At 34.3% G+C, this 18,898-nt stretch overlaps 2 protein-coding genes across 2 annotated transcripts in view; one reads left to right on the forward strand and one right to left on the reverse strand.

Annotated features, from left to right (window-relative positions):
* Positions 1-26: 26 nt before the first annotated feature.
* Positions 27-7,452, forward strand: LOC114338799 (RNA-binding protein with serine-rich domain 1). Its single transcript, XM_028289415.2, has 6 exons — positions 27-195; positions 289-396; positions 453-587; positions 639-854; positions 1,083-1,457; positions 7,217-7,452. Coding segments are annotated over exons 1-6 (957 nt in total). The 5' UTR covers positions 27-193; the 3' UTR covers positions 7,338-7,452.
* LOC114338795 (serine/threonine-protein kinase Tor) overlaps positions 7,403-18,898 on the reverse strand; it is a 96,568-nt gene continuing 85,072 nt past the window's right edge. The window contains exon 32 of the mRNA XM_050655058.1: positions 7,403-17,666. Within this exon, the coding sequence (XP_050511015.1) occupies positions 17,392-17,666 (275 nt within the window). The 3' untranslated portion in view covers positions 7,403-17,391. The remainder of the gene's footprint in view (positions 17,667-18,898) is intronic.

The following is an 18,898-nucleotide window of genomic DNA, read 5'->3' on the forward strand; positions in this document are numbered from 1 at the left end:
AATTAGACGCGGTGTTTATCTCTTTCTTGTTTGGTCAGAGTTTCCATCATGTACACCGTCGATTAGTGAGTGTTCTGTTTCGAACAAAGCTTCTAAAACTGAAGCGGTGAGTTTTGAGTTTATTAGTGTTTAAGTTTAGTGTTACTTTTTTCGCTAATTTATATAAAAATATAAACTATTTCTTCGTTTTAAAATGTGAGTATATGTGTCAGTATTGTGTTAAAATGTTTAATTTAAAAATTTGATTGATTTATCTGTACCATTTACTTGATAACCTAACATTTTTAGGGCTAAGCCAGGAACGGACTCGGAATCCGATAAAGAAAAGAAAAAAGAGCGAGGAAGAGAAAAGAAAAAACGTTCAGCTTCAGGAAGTAGCAGTAGTAGTAAAAGCAGGTAAGATTAGAAGTTTAGGTTTATAGTCAATTTTAATTTAACAAATATCTTTTTAGTTCTTCAGACAGTAGTTCTTCCAGTTCCAGATCTTCTAGTTCGTCAAGCTCTGCTTCTAGCTCTCGATCTAGCAGTTCTTCGTCTGATTCTTCATCGTCAAGCAGTGACAATAATAGAACCAGGTCAAGAAAAAGGTATTGGATCTTAAATATATTAACTAAATTTTTAATCAATTAAATTTGTAGGTCTGGTTCTACTGCTAAACCTGCAGCCAAAGGAAGAGATGTAAAAGATAAAGAAAAAGATAAGGATAAGGACAAGAAGGAAACAAAAGATAAGGATAAAGAAAAAGAGAGAGTAGATTCCAAAAAAGATGAAAAAGAAAAGAAGGGCTTAACTCCAACCAAAGAAAGAGATAAAGATAAGGAGAGGGATAGAAATCATATCCGTAATAGATCTAGGTATATCTGTTTCATTAATTTTTATTGAAATGTTAAGAAAAGTGCTTTGGTAATTGATATTTTTTTAAAAAGCAAAATGAGAGTTGACTGCCTGTAGGCTGGGCTATGTGATCAACTATGATCATTCTTTTAAGAACTGCAAAAAATTCAAATTTTTTTTAAGTTTGAAAGGATAATGAACTGAACTTTTATTATTATAGATATCTAATATGTATATAATATTTTAAGGTCGAGATCACCAAGGAAACAACGCCGTCGTCGTTCTCCAACTCCTCGTCCCACAAAAATTCATATTGGTCGGCTCACCAGAACTGTCAATAAAGAGCATATTATGGAAATATTTGGAACATATGGCAGTATTAAACATGTGGAATTTCCAAAAGATCATAACCATCAACATTTGGGACGCTTATATTGCTATGTTGAGTATACTACTGCTGACGAGGCAGAAAATGCAATGAAGCATATGGATGGAGGTCAAATTGATGGACAGGAAATAACAGCAGCCCCAGTATTGATCCCAAAACCGAGGCCTATGCCTCCAAGGAGATCACCTCTTCCTCCAATTAGACGAGGACCTATACATAGGAGAACACCCCCTAGGTTTGTATTAACTCATCTATTTAATATTAATTATTTTATTATGAGGTAAATTTGTGAATCCCCATTTTTCATTGCATATTTATATTGCTCATAAAAAATGAGGAACATTTTTTTAGAATTGTTGATAGTTGGTGTTCATCATTATCAAGGCCTTTCATTACTGATGGAATGTTAGCTGCTCTTACGCAGAGCTCTCTGATTCACTTATTATGGCGAATCACTCTGCATTCTTCTTGTGTATTGTCAAAGTTTATTGTATGACTTGGCTTTAGTTACAATTTTCTTTCACTCATTTCTATATTTGCATATTGGTTCCTCCTGTTTCTCACTTTTAGGATTTTGATATCTCTCATGACCTGGTCCTCCCATCTCTCTCTGGGTCTTCTCCTTGGTGTTTTAGTTTCTGGCTTTCATCTGGTGATCTTTTTAATCAGTAGGCCATTTTCTTTCTCTCTATGTGTCCAGACCTTCTCAGTCTCTGGGCTTTAAGATTGAAATTATGGATACAGTAACCTGTAAGCACGCTTGTTGCTCTCAAGAAAAGTTGACTTCAAACTGTTTAATTTTTTATATACGTCAAATTTTACCACAGTAGGACGGTGTGGTATGTAAGCGACAACCATTGTTGCGGTGTGCCACCTGTATTAAAATATTTTAACTTAGTAAACATCATTTTGAGTATGAGATTTCAACAGCAGTGTTGTAGTGCCGACGTTGATAGTTAAATATAAACAAATCGGTAAGTAAAAATATGTATTTTGCTGTAATATTTTCAGAATACATTTAGGAAAGGTATATTTATAATCTAAAAGATACAGTTACTTTCTGTTTTGAGAAGTTTTAGCGAAAACTTCACCTAAAAAGTATGTTGCTTAAAATCAACATTGACGCTAAGTGGTAATCGTAAAAACATAAATTTTCTTTTCAGGAATATGGATATTCCTCCTCTTACGTGTTATGAAAAAAATGAGCTACATAGTTCCTGTTATAGCAGATATATCAGATACAGAAAGTATATCCGATGATGAAAGACATCGAAAGTAAGCATTTTGATAACTGTTTTGTTGCAGATTCGGGAGATGAATATTATGAAATGCAAATAGGTAGAACTAAATATACGTAGTTGGTAATAGAAGGATCTGATATTGAGCAAGAAGAAATACATTTGGAAGAGCCACAACCCAAGAAAATGAAAATACCTTATAAATATTATACCAATACCTTAAAAAATTTAAAATGGACATAGCTGAATTGTTTTTCCAAACAGGTAAAATAAGAAAGAAGGGCGGTCTTCACTGAACGAGACTGCCGAAAAAATTGTAACTCCTACGAAAAGTCGACCACATGACATCACTAGAAAGACAAAATTTCATAACTCTCCATAAATTTTTATCTTTATTTTTTATTGTAACTTTGTAAGTATTAAAGTTCAAGTTTGCTTATTTCTGTAGTTTTTCTTACATATTGTAAGCCCTAAAAAATTACTTTTGTTAGTGGTGATCTCTCGTTTGCACAATACAAAAATTTTAAGCTCAAACTTTTAGTGTTCCTTTGGAGCAACGTTCTCATTATACCACTAATGGACAATGTTACTTGAGGGCAACATTTTCAAACTCCACTTTTTACACAAAAATTGCAGATACGAACCCCACTGATGTGTTCATAGTCGCTTATAGAACACTCACATGAATTTTTAGAATTTTATTTCAATGAATTTAAGGTGTGATGGTTACAGGGTTATCAATAAATCAGGGTTATCAGGGTAATATATAAAAGATGTGACAAGGTCACCGGTCAAGAACAATTTGGCTTCAGAAAAGGTATGGGGACACGAGAAGCAATATTCTGTCTTTAAACTCTGGCACAAAGATGCAAAGATCAGCAAGCAGACATTTTTGTCTGTTTTATAGATTTTGAGAAAGCGTTCGATAGGGTTAAGCACAAGACCTTAATAGAAAGATTGAACGACAATCAGAGTCAACAAAAGAGATTCTAAAATTATAAAGGCTATTTATTGGAATCAGACAGCAATCATAAAGACCAATGGTAACACATCGAGGCGAATTGAAATACGAGGTGTTAGACAGGGTTGTGTGTTATCACCCAAACTGTTTAACATCTACTCTAAGGTAATATTTGCGAACACTTTATCGCACTCTTTAGAAGGAATCAGGATAAACGGTCAAAGAGTAAATAACATCCGCTATGCAGATGACACGGTATTAATGACTGATTCGGACCATAGCCTACAGATACTGTTGGATAGGGTTACTGAGAGTTGTGAAAAAATGGGGATGAAGATCAATACTGTGAAAACCAAAGTTATGAAAATATCAAGGAACAAAAATTTACCTCTTCCAATATATGTAACTCCACCCCCGTCGCCTTTATACTTGGAAATCTCCAGCCGATAGAGCTCAGAACATAATAAGAAATCAGATAGACTTCATTCTCATCAACAGTAGATTCAGCACAACTGTCAAAAGAGCTTGCACATATCCTGGAGCAGATGTGCCTTCTGACCATGTACTATTAGTGGCCGTCATAAAGATCGCTCTTTCATGCAAAAACAAGCCTGAAACTCAACAACAGATCGCATTGGATAAACTGAAAGATCCAATGATACAAGCAGAAATAAGTAATGAAATAAACACACAAATTCAAATATTGACGACAAACATTACCGAAGATCTAACACCAACATGGAATACGATTACAAGTGCTGTAACAGACATCATGAAAAGCAACTTGGGGTACAAACCAAAGAACAAGAAGCAAAAATGGATGACAGAAGAAATACTATTACTAATGGATGAACGACGACGACACAAGAATGACCCAGATGGCAGCAATATGTATAAAAACATTAACAGGCAAATAAAAGCAAAGATAAGAATAGCAAAAAATGAATGGCTTAAGCAACAATGTATCGATCTAGAACATTTACAACGACAGCACGACGATCGGAATTTACATAAAAAGCTTAAGGAGACTGCTGGAATATACAGAAAACGAAGACCAACTATTATAGTTAATCAGGATAACCAGGTAGTGCTAGGTGAAAAAGAGAAAATTCATATATGGGAAAACTATATTCAGGAGCTCTTTCATGACGAAAGACCCATGAGTGAAGTTTATACAGACGACCAGCTGACTGGCCCTTCAATTACTAAAGAGGAAATAGAAAAGGCAATAGTATATTCAAAAAACAATAAGGCACCTGGACCTGATGAAATCCCTTCAGAAATACTCAAACCACTAGATGAAAGGGGAATTTCAGCACTACATAAAATATTTAATTTTATTTATGAAACTGGTTGCTATCCTCAGCAGTGGTTGCTCTCTACATTTATTCCCCTACCCAAAAAAGTCAATGCAAAAAGATGTGAGGATCACAGACTCATTAGCCTGATGAGTCACACTTTAAAAATATTCTTAAAAATACTACATCAAAGATTATACAAAAAATGTGAATGGGACATCAGTGATTCTCAGTTTGGGTTTAGGCAAGGTTTGGGAACAAGAGAAGCAATAGTAGCAACACAGGTGTTGGTCCAAAATTGTTACGATCAGAGGAAGGACGTATTCCTGTGCTTTCTAGACTACGAGAAAGCGTTTGATCGTGTCCAACATCACAAGTTAATGCAGATCCTCAAGAAGCTTGATATAGACCAAAAAGACATAAGATGCATTGAAAACTTGTACTGGTATCAGGCAGCACAATTAAAAATAGACAATTCTATATCCAAATCCATACATATAAGAAGGGGTGTTCGGCAGGGATGTGTGCTTTCCCCTCTTTTATTTAACATTTATTCGGAAGCCATATTTCAAGAGTCTTTGGAAGATGCAGAGATGGGAATCAAAGTGAATGGAGTATTAATCAACAACATACGATATGCTGATGATGCTGTCTTAATTTGCGACAACATAGCAGATCTTCAACAACTTGTCACTATAATCGGAGAATACAGTAAGCGAATGGGATTAGAGATTAATACCAAAAAGACCAAATTCATGATCATCTCCAGAAACTTGGATGCATTTGAAAACTCCACCATAACACTGAATACTAAGTCCATTGAGAGAGTGAGCAAATTCAAATACCTAGGAACGTGGCTTTTTGAAGACTGGGCATCGGACAGGGAAGTAAAATGTCGCATTGAGCAAGCTCGACAAGCTTTCGTAAAATTCAGGAAGGTACTGAGCTGCTCAGAGTTCGACCTTACACTGACACTAAGGTTTACTAAATGCTACGTGTGGTCGGTGCTGCTATATGGCATAGAGGGCTGGACACTCAAAACGAGGGATATAAACAGATTAGAAGCCTTCGAAATGTGGCTTTATCGCCATATCCTAAAGATACCATGGACGGCGAAAGTCACAAATGTGGATGTCCTTAAAAGAATCAACCAAGAACGTCAGCTTTTCGAAAACATCAAGAAAAGAAAAACGGCGTATTTGGGTCACATCATGCGAAACGAAAAATACCAGTTCCTTCAACTTATAATCCAGGGTAAAATTGAAGGCAAGAGAGGAATAGGACGCAAGAAAATGTCCTGGCTCCGAAACATAAGGCAATGGACAGGGATTACCGACATACAATCACTGATACACATTGCAAGAAACAGAGAGTTAATGGAAAATGTGATCGCCAACATCCATTAGTGGATTTGCATTTGAAGAAGAAGAAGAATATATGTGAAACACCAATAGCTTGAATACGTAAGCCAATACAAATATCTTGGTTGCTGGTTCAATAATCAACTTGATTATAAACAAGAAGTAAGGGCGAGAATAGAGATAGCCCGACAGAGGTTTATCAAAACCCCTGTCGGGCAAAACAGTAGCATTAGTATCAGCCTTAGATGTCGTTTTCTGCATTGCTATGTGTAGTCAATACTTTTTTATGGAACGGAGGCCTGGAGACTCAACACAACACTGATGAACAAGTTAGAAACCTTTGAACTCTGGCTTTATAGAAGAATCTTGAAAATTCCTTGGACAACCCACACCACCAACGAAGATGTTCTGAGGAGAATAGGTACAGATAGGGAACTGCTGAAAATCATTTAAGTCAGAAAAGTTAGCTACCTGGGACACATAATGAGGAACGAAAAGTACCGCCTCGCGCAACTGATCATCCAGGGTAAGATTGAAGGAAAACGGGGTCCCGGTAGGCGCCAGATTTCATGGCTTAGAAATATCAGAGACTGGACCGGCCTTGATTCAACATCTTTGTTTAGAGCCGCATTGGACAGAGACAGATTTGCCAGTGTAGTAGCTAACCTCCACTAAAGGAGAAAGCACCACAAGAAGAAGGTCACAGGGTTAATATTTTTCAAAAATCCATCGAATGGTACCAAAAACTAAACCCAAACTTGAAATCATAAATGGAAAACCACATTTTTTATTGCAGATTGGGATTCTATGTGGAAAAGTAAACACATTTTATCTGAATTTTTTTCGATTCATGATAGATGGCGCTGTAATCACAGAAAAACATACAGATTAGAACTCTGCAAACTAATTTTTGTGGTACTGAATACACTTTTTTGAGAATTGTTTTGTAGAATTACAATCTGCAATGAAAAATGGGGGTTCCTCTTTAACAAAGTTGCACCCAGCTCCACCCTCATGTAGTTGTAGTTGGGTTGCGGGGTCATGTTTGGTGTAATTCGATAGATTTTTGAAAAATTTTAAACACATTTTTCTTAATTTGTTGTTCTTAATCATAACAAAATAATATATTTCTTCAGGTTTAGAAGAAGAATGTCCCCTAGACCTATAAGAAGATCATCCCCTAGACGCAGACAACATTCTAGAAGTCCGCCACCTAGAAGAAGGAAACATTCTAGATCTAGCTCTAGTAGTTCTTAATTACAGTTTCTGAAACCAACGTGAGGTTACTTGAATTTTGCATGAAGTAATAAATAAATAAGACATTGTCAGTGTAAAAACGAGTTTTATTAAATGAACTAAATCTAATAACAAAGACATTTTCATTTTTCCCTATATATTAGTTTATAATAATCATCTGGAGATTTGATAAAGATGTTACATATCTTTTGAATACATGACTGGAGTTACTGGTTAGTAAACCACAGACTGATTACAAAATGGAAGGTCGGTATTATTTGTACTCAGAAAACTAAATCCACAAATGATTACTAACCGTGGTTGAATATTAAAGCTATTTTATACAAATTTACAAATTAATAGTTTATGATAAAACTTATAATATGAACAGTCTATACAAATTGTCAGTGGATTAAAATTTATTATGATTGGCGCACATAAACAATTTTGCAATTGGTCATTTACACATGCTTTGCTGATTGCTTAGGTAGGGTTAATTTTATTATACTTTTACTATTTTCATAGTTCCAGAAAACGCTTTTGGGCAAAATAGTCAGTTTTGAATTATCTTTAATTGTTACCAGTTTTAAAAAATTAAAGTTATCTGTATTATCCTTTATCCGGAGTTCGCCTGAAGTTCCTATGGCTTTGCTTAACCAATATACAGGGTGTTAGTAAATAAGTATGAAAAACTTTAAGGGCTAATTCTACATCAAAAAATAATGCCGGTTTGCTCTTTAAAAGTATGTACGCAAAAACTTCGTTTCCGAGATATGGGGTGTTGAAATTTCTATTTCAAACTGCCAATTTATTTATTGCTCTAAGACCGGTTAAGCTACGAAAATGAAATTTGGGGTAGTTATTGTGAATCTTTTGACATACAATTAAGAATTTTGTATTCATCATTGGCGCGCCTACAGGTAATGGTCTGAATTTTTTTAAAGAAAAAAATAGTACGCCACTGAGATATTTTGAATTAAAAATTATTTTTAAATTCCACGTCTAATTTATGATAGAAAACCTTTTTTGCCTTTTTTTCATATGGTGCACCGTTTTTATGCAGAAAAATAAAACATCTTGACGCATATTTTTCATTTTTTAATACATTATCAAGAAATATCCAATATAATAATACTAAACTGGAACAATAACAGAAAATATTAATAAGATTTTAACTAGGTGCAGAGCTACAACAAATGTTAAAAATGACCTCCTTTAGAGGTTACAGAAGAATTTTATATTCATCATTGGCGCGCGTACGGGTAATGGTCTGAATTTTTTAGGAAAAAAATAGTACACGACTGAGATATGTCAATTTAAAAATCATTTTTGAATTGCTGGTTAAATTTACGACAAAAAATCTTTCATGCCTTTTTTCATATGCGGCGCCGTTTTTATGAAATAAAATAAAACATCTTAACATTTACAAAGTATTTGAACTAAGTTTCTATGCATATTAAAACTGAAACTACCTCAAATACTTTGTAAGCATTAAGATGTTTTATTTTTTTGTATAAAAACGGCGCCTCGTATGAAAAAAGGCAAGAAAGATTTTTTGTCGTAAATTGAACGAGGAATTCAAAAATGATTTTTCGTTTGACATATCTCAGTGGCGTACTATCTGTTTCTTAAAAACATTCGGACCATTACCCGTACGCGCGCCAATGATGAATATAAAATTCTTCTGTTATCTGCAAACGAGATAATTTTAAACATTTCTTGCAGCTTTGCACCAAGTTAAAATCTTATTTGTAATATTTTCTGTTATTGTTCTAGTTTAGTATTATTCTATTGGATAGTTCTTGATAATGTATTAAGAAATGAAAAATACGCGTCAAGATGTAATATTTTTCTGCATAAAAACGGTGCACCATGTGAAAAAAGGCAAAAAAGATTTTTTATCAAAAATGAAACGTGGAGTTTAAAAATAATTTTTAATTTGAAATATCTCAGTGGCGTACTATTTTTTTTAATTCAGACTATTACCCGTATGCGCGCCAAAGATGAACACAAAATTCTTAATTGAATGTCAAAAAATGGGCAATAACTACCTCTTAAAACTCACCAAATTTCATTTTCATATGTCAACCGGTCTTAGAGCAATAAATAAATTAGCAGTTTGAAATAAAAAAATTCAACACCCCGTATCTCGGAAACGAAGCATTTGCGGACATATGTTTATAAAGCAAACCGCCATTATTTTTTGATGTAGAATTAGCCCTTAATGTTTTTTTATACTTATTTACTAACACCCTGTATTTGGAGTTCATAAATTAAACGGACATACCGTTCTCACCTTGATAATGCCACCAAAGGAGTGAAGTTAGAAGTGGGAAAGAAAAAGAGAAGGAAGGAGTATAGGTATAGGAAGAAGGTGAGTGTCGTGGTTGAAGAATTTAAGGGACTGGTTTAAATGTATTTCTAGAGAACTCTACAGAGCAGCAGTAGATAGAGTAAAGATAGTGATGATGGGAGACAACACTAAAAGAAGAAGAAATCGTTCTGCGCGCATCTTCATAGAGATACATTGGTCGATAAAATAAAATTGTTTGCACTTTCATTTACACTTGCAAATTTGTTCATGTGCGCATAGCATTAGAAGAGAGTAAACACAAACGCAAACTCTTCAAATGGAAACAATAAAACATCAGTTTTTTACATATATTGTCATTTTTTTAGTATATTATGAGTGTAGTTTGGAAATTCTCAAAAAAGTGGGCAGCTGATGTAAATATGTCTAGATTCTATAAATGCAATGAATCAGTATGAGACTGTTCTTTTACTGCTACGAATAGGCGAGATTTTGCATTCTTTTCAAAGTAGGGATGGATCCAGTATTCTCTATGAACTATACAAAACCCTCAGTAGTTATAGTAATCATGTCCTCATCGGAACTAAACATGTAAATAAATAAACAACTGATCCAGAACCATTCATCCCGTGAGCGAAGACAGGTTTCGTTTAGGTTGTAAACCGATTGCAGATGAGAATGAGACTAGTTTTGAACTGTTGTTTTAAAACAGTTGCGCTGAGTTAAATACAGGTATAGCAAGCATATATACAAAATATCTTTCATGTCGACTGCGTTGGTAAAAAAGACCAGTTCTTTTTTGACTATCATATCCTAATGACTGTTCTGACTAGTCATGTGAAACACGGATCTTTTTGAAGGTCTAGATCAACAGGTGTGAATAATTTAAGAGACTAGGGTCTCGGGTCATTTGGCTTTTTACTGATGGAACTAAAGTCATAAAAATAGAGTTGATTGCCAACGAACCAATAGATTTTCAACGATTCTGAATTATTTAAGAGACCCAGTTCTCGAGACATTTGGATCTTTACTGATGGAAGAATATAACTTACTGTCAACGAATAAATAGATTCTGTGAGTTAAGTATACCCGAAATGGACATTCAGTTAGCTTAATTAAGAGGGTTGTAAACATACAAACTAAGTTCTCAATCCAGTAGTACAGAAAACGACAATAAATATTGTTCTCATACCACCAGATTGACAACAGATGGAAACTCTCTGGTTACTACCTCTGCGACTTTCAAAAATTATAAGTCATACGTGCCGAGGCGAACATTAAGATGAGGGAATTTTAAATCATTCACGTCCCATCTGCTCAGCCTGGTAAAGTTCCAAGGAGAAGGTTTCCTAAGTACTCCACAAAAGAATAGATGAATGAAAAATGTATAAACATTTTCAATTTCTTTGCAACCTGAAAATGCAGCAGCATTATACTCTAGTTAAATCGGAGAGTGCAGGAAGAATCTATACCGATTCGGAGATTTTTCCCCTCATCAGTAGTCCCATATCCTCTTCTCTCCAATTCAACCGAGCCAGGTACCTCGATATGTGCCTTCCCAGATTGCAAAGAATGAAATGTCACGGATATCGTAGCGACATCTGCTAAGAAACAAACTAAGTTCTCAATCCAGTAGTACAGGTCTGCATTGTCGTTTTCTGTACTACTGGATTGAGAACTTAATTTGTTTCTTAGCAGATGTCGCTACGATATCCGTGGCATTTCTTTCTTTGCAATCTGGGAAGGCATAGATCGAGGTACCTGTTTGAATTGGAGAGAAGAGGATATGGGACTACTGATGAGGGAAAAAAATCCCCGAAACCGGTATAGACTCTTCAGGTTGCAAAGAAATTGAAAATGTTTATACATGATTAATAACATAATTCACAAGGATTGCTATGGATAGAATTGATGAAACAGACTAGGAAAGGTCGAGCCTCAAGTAAAAAAGTTGTTTGTGCTGAAGTAATCTTTGATTTCTTACACATGTTGATATTGATAAAAATTTATTAAAAAAATCATTATACAATTTTGTCATACCAATTCAAGCTCCTGTTTGTGTTTACCCTAGAAAATTGAAATATATTAAATCAAAAATTGTGGCTTAATACTTTCCCCAACTTGAAATGAATGAATTAGTCAAGCAAATCAATTAGCATTTGTAATAGTAATAATAGTACGATTAATAAAAAAACAAAGCAAAAAACTTTATAAATAATATATAGTCAATTATCATAATCATAATTATTAATGTTAAGATTCTCGAAACAAATAAACATTTTCGAACTTTCCAAAAACTGCTTTATTAGAAACTATGTAAATGTAAAATGGGAGGGAGACGATAAAATAGGGGGAAGTCAGAAAAATTGAGTGGAGTGATTGTAGATGGCAATTCAATGGATCCCTCGTTGCACGGCGCAAGGCTTCCTGGATGATTTGGAAGCAGATCTACAGGTAATGGAAGTGTTAAAGACAGTATTTTTTGAGGCCAAATATAATAAGCCATTTTTTTTCAGTCAAGAAGAAGATTACAAACACCGGCCGCTAAAGCAAGCCAACACTTCGAGTAAATTTAGGGAACACCAAAGCCACCCATCAAGAATGTCCCCATTACTAATCAAATAGTTGAACCAAAGTTGGACTTCAAGAATAGAAATCAGCAATTTCTTAAAAAAAACTGCATTATTAACCCCTGAAAATTTCTATCACTTTACTGTCCGTAGTCAAAATATTTAAACTTAAACTTCTTTTTTCGTCATGAATTTCATATACTGATCATTTTGGAACAGTTAAAAATCTGGTCGCATTTCTTATTGACAAAATAGCTGTAATTATTATAAATGCTTATATTATAAATTATAAATGTAATTACCAATTGCTTTGCTTGACAATAGCTCAATAAACAAAAATGCATTTTCAATCAAAGGCTATAAGGAATACCAGTGTACCAAAAAACTTCGCATTATTTTTTGATTAAAAAGTTTTGTATATAACAAATTTATTTTACTATATAACCACACCACTCCAACACTGGTAATTGTATAGTCGGCCCTATTGTGAAACAGCGATAAAAGAAGAAGTTAGCAAACTGATAATATGCTATTGAGCGATTTATAGTTTGTAGAAATAATCAGCAAATATATACCCTTGCTCAATTTAAAAGCATCTTTGGTCAGGTTAGCCTCGGAAGTAATTGCAGTCACTCAACTGACACTCTGTAATGTCAGTTACTTTTTTCTAAGTCACACTAATCATTTCCTATCAGTTGTCTTTGATTGTGATATTAATTAAGTAACGTGACTTAAAAATGGCGTTTGTTGTTAACAATCTCTCCAAATATAATCAGCGTGCGGGTCATTCAGTGTGCTGTCCAGAAAAGCTCTCACATGGTGTCATTCTTCTGCACGGCAATGATCTACCTCATGTTGTCAAAGTAGTGAAAGAAAATTTACAACGAAGGAGATGGAGGATATTAAGAGTATCCAGTGGCGTAGCGTAGTGGGGGCGGCAGGGGCGACCCGCCCCGGGCGGCACTTTTTAGGGGGCGGCAAAATTTAACAATAAATAATAAAAATATTTTGTAAATATTTCAACCATTTAATATTTTTATCGCAACTACAAATTCGGACCGATTGAAAAGAGCATGGAATTTTTCATTACTTATTTTGTGACGAATTCGGTGAATTCCTTTTCTTTGAATGATATTTTGTAGCGACTGGCAACAACGTCTATACTGACTTGGGGGAATTCCCCGTTTATAACTAACAATCAGCTAGAATGACTTCTATTACATACATCGGCAATTATTTTACTATCCTATACTATACGATATTCAGTGTGTGGAACACAGAAAACGCTTAATTGTTTATTCTCCATCTAAAGCATCATTATTTTGCTTTTGTTGTCGTTTATTGGAGAACGTAAATTACACCAAATGGATCTAAATTTTGCTGATCTGATGGATTTAATACTTGGTGGAAATTAAATCCTAAGGTTTCAAGTCACGAATCAAGTGCACTACACATCCAAAATTATTGCAAATGGAAGAAGTTGGAGAGCAGACTTCAAAAAGGACAGACTATTGACAAAAAAAGAGCAAGACATAGTGGCAAAAGAAATGGCAGGAAATTCTTATCAGAATGTTTGATATTATAAGATTCCTTGCCAAACAAAATTTGGCTTTACGTGGACATAGAGAAAACGACACCAGTACAATAGAGGAAACTTTTTAGAATTGGTTAATTTAATTGCAAAATACGATCCTGTACTTCGTCAACATCTTGTAAGGTCTAAGTTCAAAATGTGTGGCAAAATTTCAATCACTTATATGTCACCACAAAAATACAAAACGAATTTATTGCCATTTTGGGAAATAATGTTCGCCAACATATCATCGGAAAAATAAAAAAGGCAAAGTATTGTTCAATTATATTCGACAGCACTCCAGATCTTTCTCATACAGATCAAACAAGTCTGTTATTAAGATACGTAGTAATTGGAAATCAGGAGGTAAAAGTAATGGAATCTTTTATAGATTTCATTGAAACTAAAAACAAAACTGCTGAAGGAATTTCAAAGATTTTGGACACGATTCAAGCTGATGGTCCAGATATATGCAACTGTAGAGGCCAAGCATATAATAATGCTTCTGTTATGGCTGGAAAGTATTCAGGAGTTCAGCAAAGAATTCAAGAAATAAATCCTAAAGCTGAATTCGTACCTTGCTCAAATCATTCGTTAAATCTAGTTTGTTTACACGCTGCCTCAGTTGAGGTGGATTCAGTAACTTTTTTTTGGCACTTTAGAACGTTGCTATTCTTTTTTTTTATCATCGACACATAGTTGGGAAGTTCTGAGAGCAGCTACAGACAAAAAGGATTCAAGACATGCGATGGAGTGCAAGAGGCGATGCCGTAAATGTGACATGGCATCATTACAAAGACATTCTCGTTACTTTGGAAAAACTGGCAGAGGCAGGTGAAAGCTTAAACACTAGGAGAGATGCAGGTGCTTTACTAGTTTCGATGCAGTCATTTCCTTTCTTTGTTTTTTGGGCCTGTGTCAACCGGTGCTACATGAAGTGAATGATGCACAAAAATATTTGCAAACTTGACCTGACATAAGATTATGCGCTCAGAAAATAAATACTTTGCAGATGATATTGACAGAGAAAAGAGAGGAATAGGCAAATGGCGCTGTAGGTTATGCAAAAAATATGTGTGAAGTGTGAAGAACTTGGAATTTCCATAAAACCTCGTAGGCGCATAACACAAAGCATATTTTTGATGACGGAACTAGAGACGCTAACTTGTCTTGTGAAAATGAGTTAAGACGAAAGCTGTTTTCTTCGTTAGATAAAGTTATTGTAGAAATTCATGAGCATTTTCAACAGTTACAGAATTTAACGGATAAGTTTGCTAATCTAACGCCGGCTATATTATTAGATCCAGACAACACTGAATGTAATCTAGACTACGCATCTGACGAAATAGACGAGCAGGATTTCAAGCTGGAAAGACTTCGACTGCGGACTTTCGTTGCTGCTACAGGCAACGAAAATAAATTGATTAATGCAGACTTACTTGAATCATTTAAATTTATTGTTAAATCCAAGCTGGAAGATACTCTGCCCAATATTTTAATAATGTTCCGAATATTTTTCACAGTGGCTATTAGCAATGCCAGCTGTGAGAGAAGTTTTTCAAAATTGAAATTGATTAAAAATTATTTAAGATCGACAATTAGTACTCTAAGAATAACTATGTAATTTGGCTATTTTGTCTGTTGAGCAAGAAGGTGTGTGATGCGATAGACATTGACGGCGCTATAAAAGACTTTTCTCTTAAAAAAAGTAGACGTATAAATTTTTAATTGAAGACGGAAGTTTTGTTTTTGACGGAAAATATAACATTATAGTATCGTTCTAGTTCTAATTAAAAATTGATTTTATTTAATCTTGTCGATCGTTAAGGTGTACCTAATCTAAGTGATAGATACTTAAGTTATATCAATGTATTATCTAATTTGTTAAAGCAAAAGAAAACCCCCTCTGTGGCTCAGTGGTAAGAGCGCCTACCTCTGGATCGAAAGGTCCGAATGGTCGTGGGTTCGAATCTCACCAGGGTCAGGAATTTTTCTTTATTATAAATTAATAAATGAATATGGTTTCTATCCTTGTGGGATCGGTACTCAACGGAGGGACCGCAGACGTTCGGATACAATTAACGTCTCTTTGCAAAGACAATGATGTCGACTTTGCAAAGTAACAAGACACTTACTGAACACACACTACACATGACACTAAGTACTTCATGTTTTGACTGGCTGAATGACATAAAGTCCATGCCATTAAAAAAAAACAAACGAATTTTTGTATTAATAAACGTGATTGTAAAACTTAGATAAAGTTTTTTATTTAAAATTTAACCTGTATAATGCAAAATAATGCTGACTGTTCTCGCCGAAAAGTTCTCTATAATTAATGAATGTAATGTATAGTATACATTAAATTAAAATACCTAAATAAGAGGACGGCAAAATTGTCTTCCGCCCCGGGCAGCCGACACGCTACGCCACTGAGTATCCACTCTATAGTCCCGATTTATGACTATGTGATTTTCACATCTTTGGGGCACTGAAAAAGGAGCTAAAAGGTAATCGTTTTCAGTCAGACAAAATGCTGTAAAAGAAGTCTTCGAGTGTCAGCCACAAGAATTCTGTAAGTAGGGTTTACATCGGTTGGTGAAACAATGGGATTCTACTTTCATTGTAGTGGTAATCATTTAAAGATATATAGGGTGACCCCGAAAATAGTGCGTTCCTTAAAGGTATAGGTAGAAGGCACAATGTAGAGCGAAAAAGGCTTATAACATTTTTTTCTAAACTTATCCGTTTGACCAAAAAACGAAAATACATTTTGATATGCAAATTGAAGTCTGGCAACAACGCGCAACTCAAAAATCTAAAGATAAAAAAAGTAGGTTTGTAGGTCAGTTGCATCTGGTAGGTAAAATAATGTAAATATCAACCAACCCCATATCCATTATTTTGCAGGTATGTCAACAACCCCAAAAATCACACCTCAAAGTAAATAAACAAGGCGTTATTAGGTTAAATTTCCACAGTCACAGCAGGTTCTTCTAGGCTACGTTGCCATGTCATTCAAATTTATAAAAATAAAAATTCCCTTATATGGAGAACAATGTAATTTTTTTCTTGGAAACGGTTAATTTCAGAAAAAAATGCTATAGAACTTTTTTGTTCTAAATTGTGTATTACATCATACCTTAAAGGAACGCACTATTTTCGGGGACACCCTGTATAATACCAATTTTTTTTTCAATTGATGAGTAAAGGAGCAAAGATGAGTTTCAATTGAACAATCATCGTAATTATCAATTATTGTTTCAGCTTTTTCAATTCAAAGTGTTTTCTATTTTACTGTAACAGAAACGTTTGAAATTCAACAGGGACGATTTTTACTACTTTGTAAAATGAAAAATAATAAAAAATGATTATACTGGAATATTTCTACAATCCTTCAACTACCGTATGAATAGGATGTTTAAGCAGACAACTGGAGAAGTGTAAAACTGTTCACGCAAGATCCCGCAATGTTTCTTCTGATTTAATATTTATAATTATTATACAAAATATTGCATAATCCTTTGGTACAACATTGCTGCTTTCAATGGTGAAATATATCAAACAAAATGTCATTGACTAAACCGTTTCTTCTGTGCTCTAACCTACTGAACACAAATATTACCAAAAAGGACACCAACCAATATAGCACTGACATAAATTCTCGTTACTAGTGGCCTGCTGAATGAGGAGATCCACTTGCTTTTCAATTGTCAGGGATTCTTCAGCGCTGAAATCGTTACCCGTTAATTTATCTCGAACTCGGTTGATGATAGCCACAGCTTTTTTGTTCACTCCTTCTGGTTGCGATCCTTCGCTTAAAACGTCTGCCAAAAGATTTTTCTTGTTGATGGTCATACTTAGAGACTCTACTAGATCTTGGTCTTGTGAGGTACCTAGAGAAGGGAAAATTAGATCAAACTTATACAGGGTGTTTAATTAATAGTCCATATAGTAACTGGAGAAACCTTAGCACAAAATACGAAGATTTAACCTAAAACACTTAAATAAAATGTGGTTGCTTACTGAGTTACAGGGTGTTTTATCTAAAAATTAAAAAACTATTTTTGTTCAGCATTTTAAAACTATTCGACGTATCCTTTTTATACTTGTCAGGAAGTATAGGTACTGTACAAACTACTAAATTATGTTAAACAAACGTTTCTGGCTATTACCAGAGGCGTACGACGGGGGAAAGTGAATGGTTGACTCTTTACAAATTCTACGCCACTGGTGGAATTGCTATTTTAGTTCAATATTTGGATTCTCCAATACTTTCTATGAAAATAATGTACTCTTCATTCTCACCGATAAAGTCATTAGTTTTCGAGATTTGAAGTTGAAAATGCAACGGCACAGCTATTTTGGTTAATTTATTGTGTCCCTTCATTTTTAACTTCAAATATCTCGAAAACTAATGATTTTATCGGTACGAATGAAGGGTATGTTATTTACATAAAAAGTGTTGGAGAATCGAAAAATTGCACTAAAATAGGAATTCCGCCAGTGGCGTAGAACATGGGAAGGGTCAACCATTCACTTTCCCCTGTCGTACGCCTCTGGTAGTAGGCAGAAAGGTTTATTTAACATATTTTAGTATGGTGTACAGTACCTACACCTTTTGCCAAGTATGATAAGGATATGTCGAACACTTTTAAAGTACTGGATAAAAATAGTTAATATTTATGTAATAAAATCCACAAGAAAATGTTTTTCCTGTAGTTGGCTGTATAGCATCAATCACAAAATTGGAAAAAAAACCTTTGTAAAAGGTATAAAATTTTATTAAAATCCCTTTAAGGCTATGGGTACATAATTCGCAAATATTTTACGTGTATCCCTACTTTTTCTGTCTTTACACGGCAAATTACGTGTAGTAAAATTCACACTGGTATGGATTTGTAAACATTACTAGAATGTCATTCTACTTGAAAATGTCATCATTAATTTAAAGAGATGGCTTTTGAATGTTCTTGGATAACTGTTATTTTTATAATTGCAAATTATTAATTCAGTTAATAAATGTGATAATTTTTTCACTAACTATGTATTCAGTGATTGTAATAATTTATTTGTACAACAAAAACTAATACTCAATCGAGAAAAGAGGAAAAGTGTTTTTAATAAT

This window comes from Diabrotica virgifera, chromosome 6, assembly GCF_917563875.1.
Source record: "Diabrotica virgifera virgifera chromosome 6, PGI_DIABVI_V3a".
Taxonomy (NCBI): Eukaryota; Metazoa; Arthropoda; class Insecta; order Coleoptera; family Chrysomelidae; genus Diabrotica; species Diabrotica virgifera.

What these genes read in the sequence shown, in the direction of transcription:
- LOC114338799 (XM_028289415.2), top strand. An exon ending in AGCAGTAGTAGTAAAAGCAG is followed by an intron (nt 397 to 452) that starts GTAAGATTAGAA and finishes ATATCTTTTTAG; the next exon opens with TTCTTCAGACAGTAGTTCTT. An exon ending in AGAACCAGGTCAAGAAAAAG is followed by an intron (nt 588 to 638) that starts GTATTGGATCTT and finishes TTAAATTTGTAG; the next exon opens with GTCTGGTTCTACTGCTAAAC.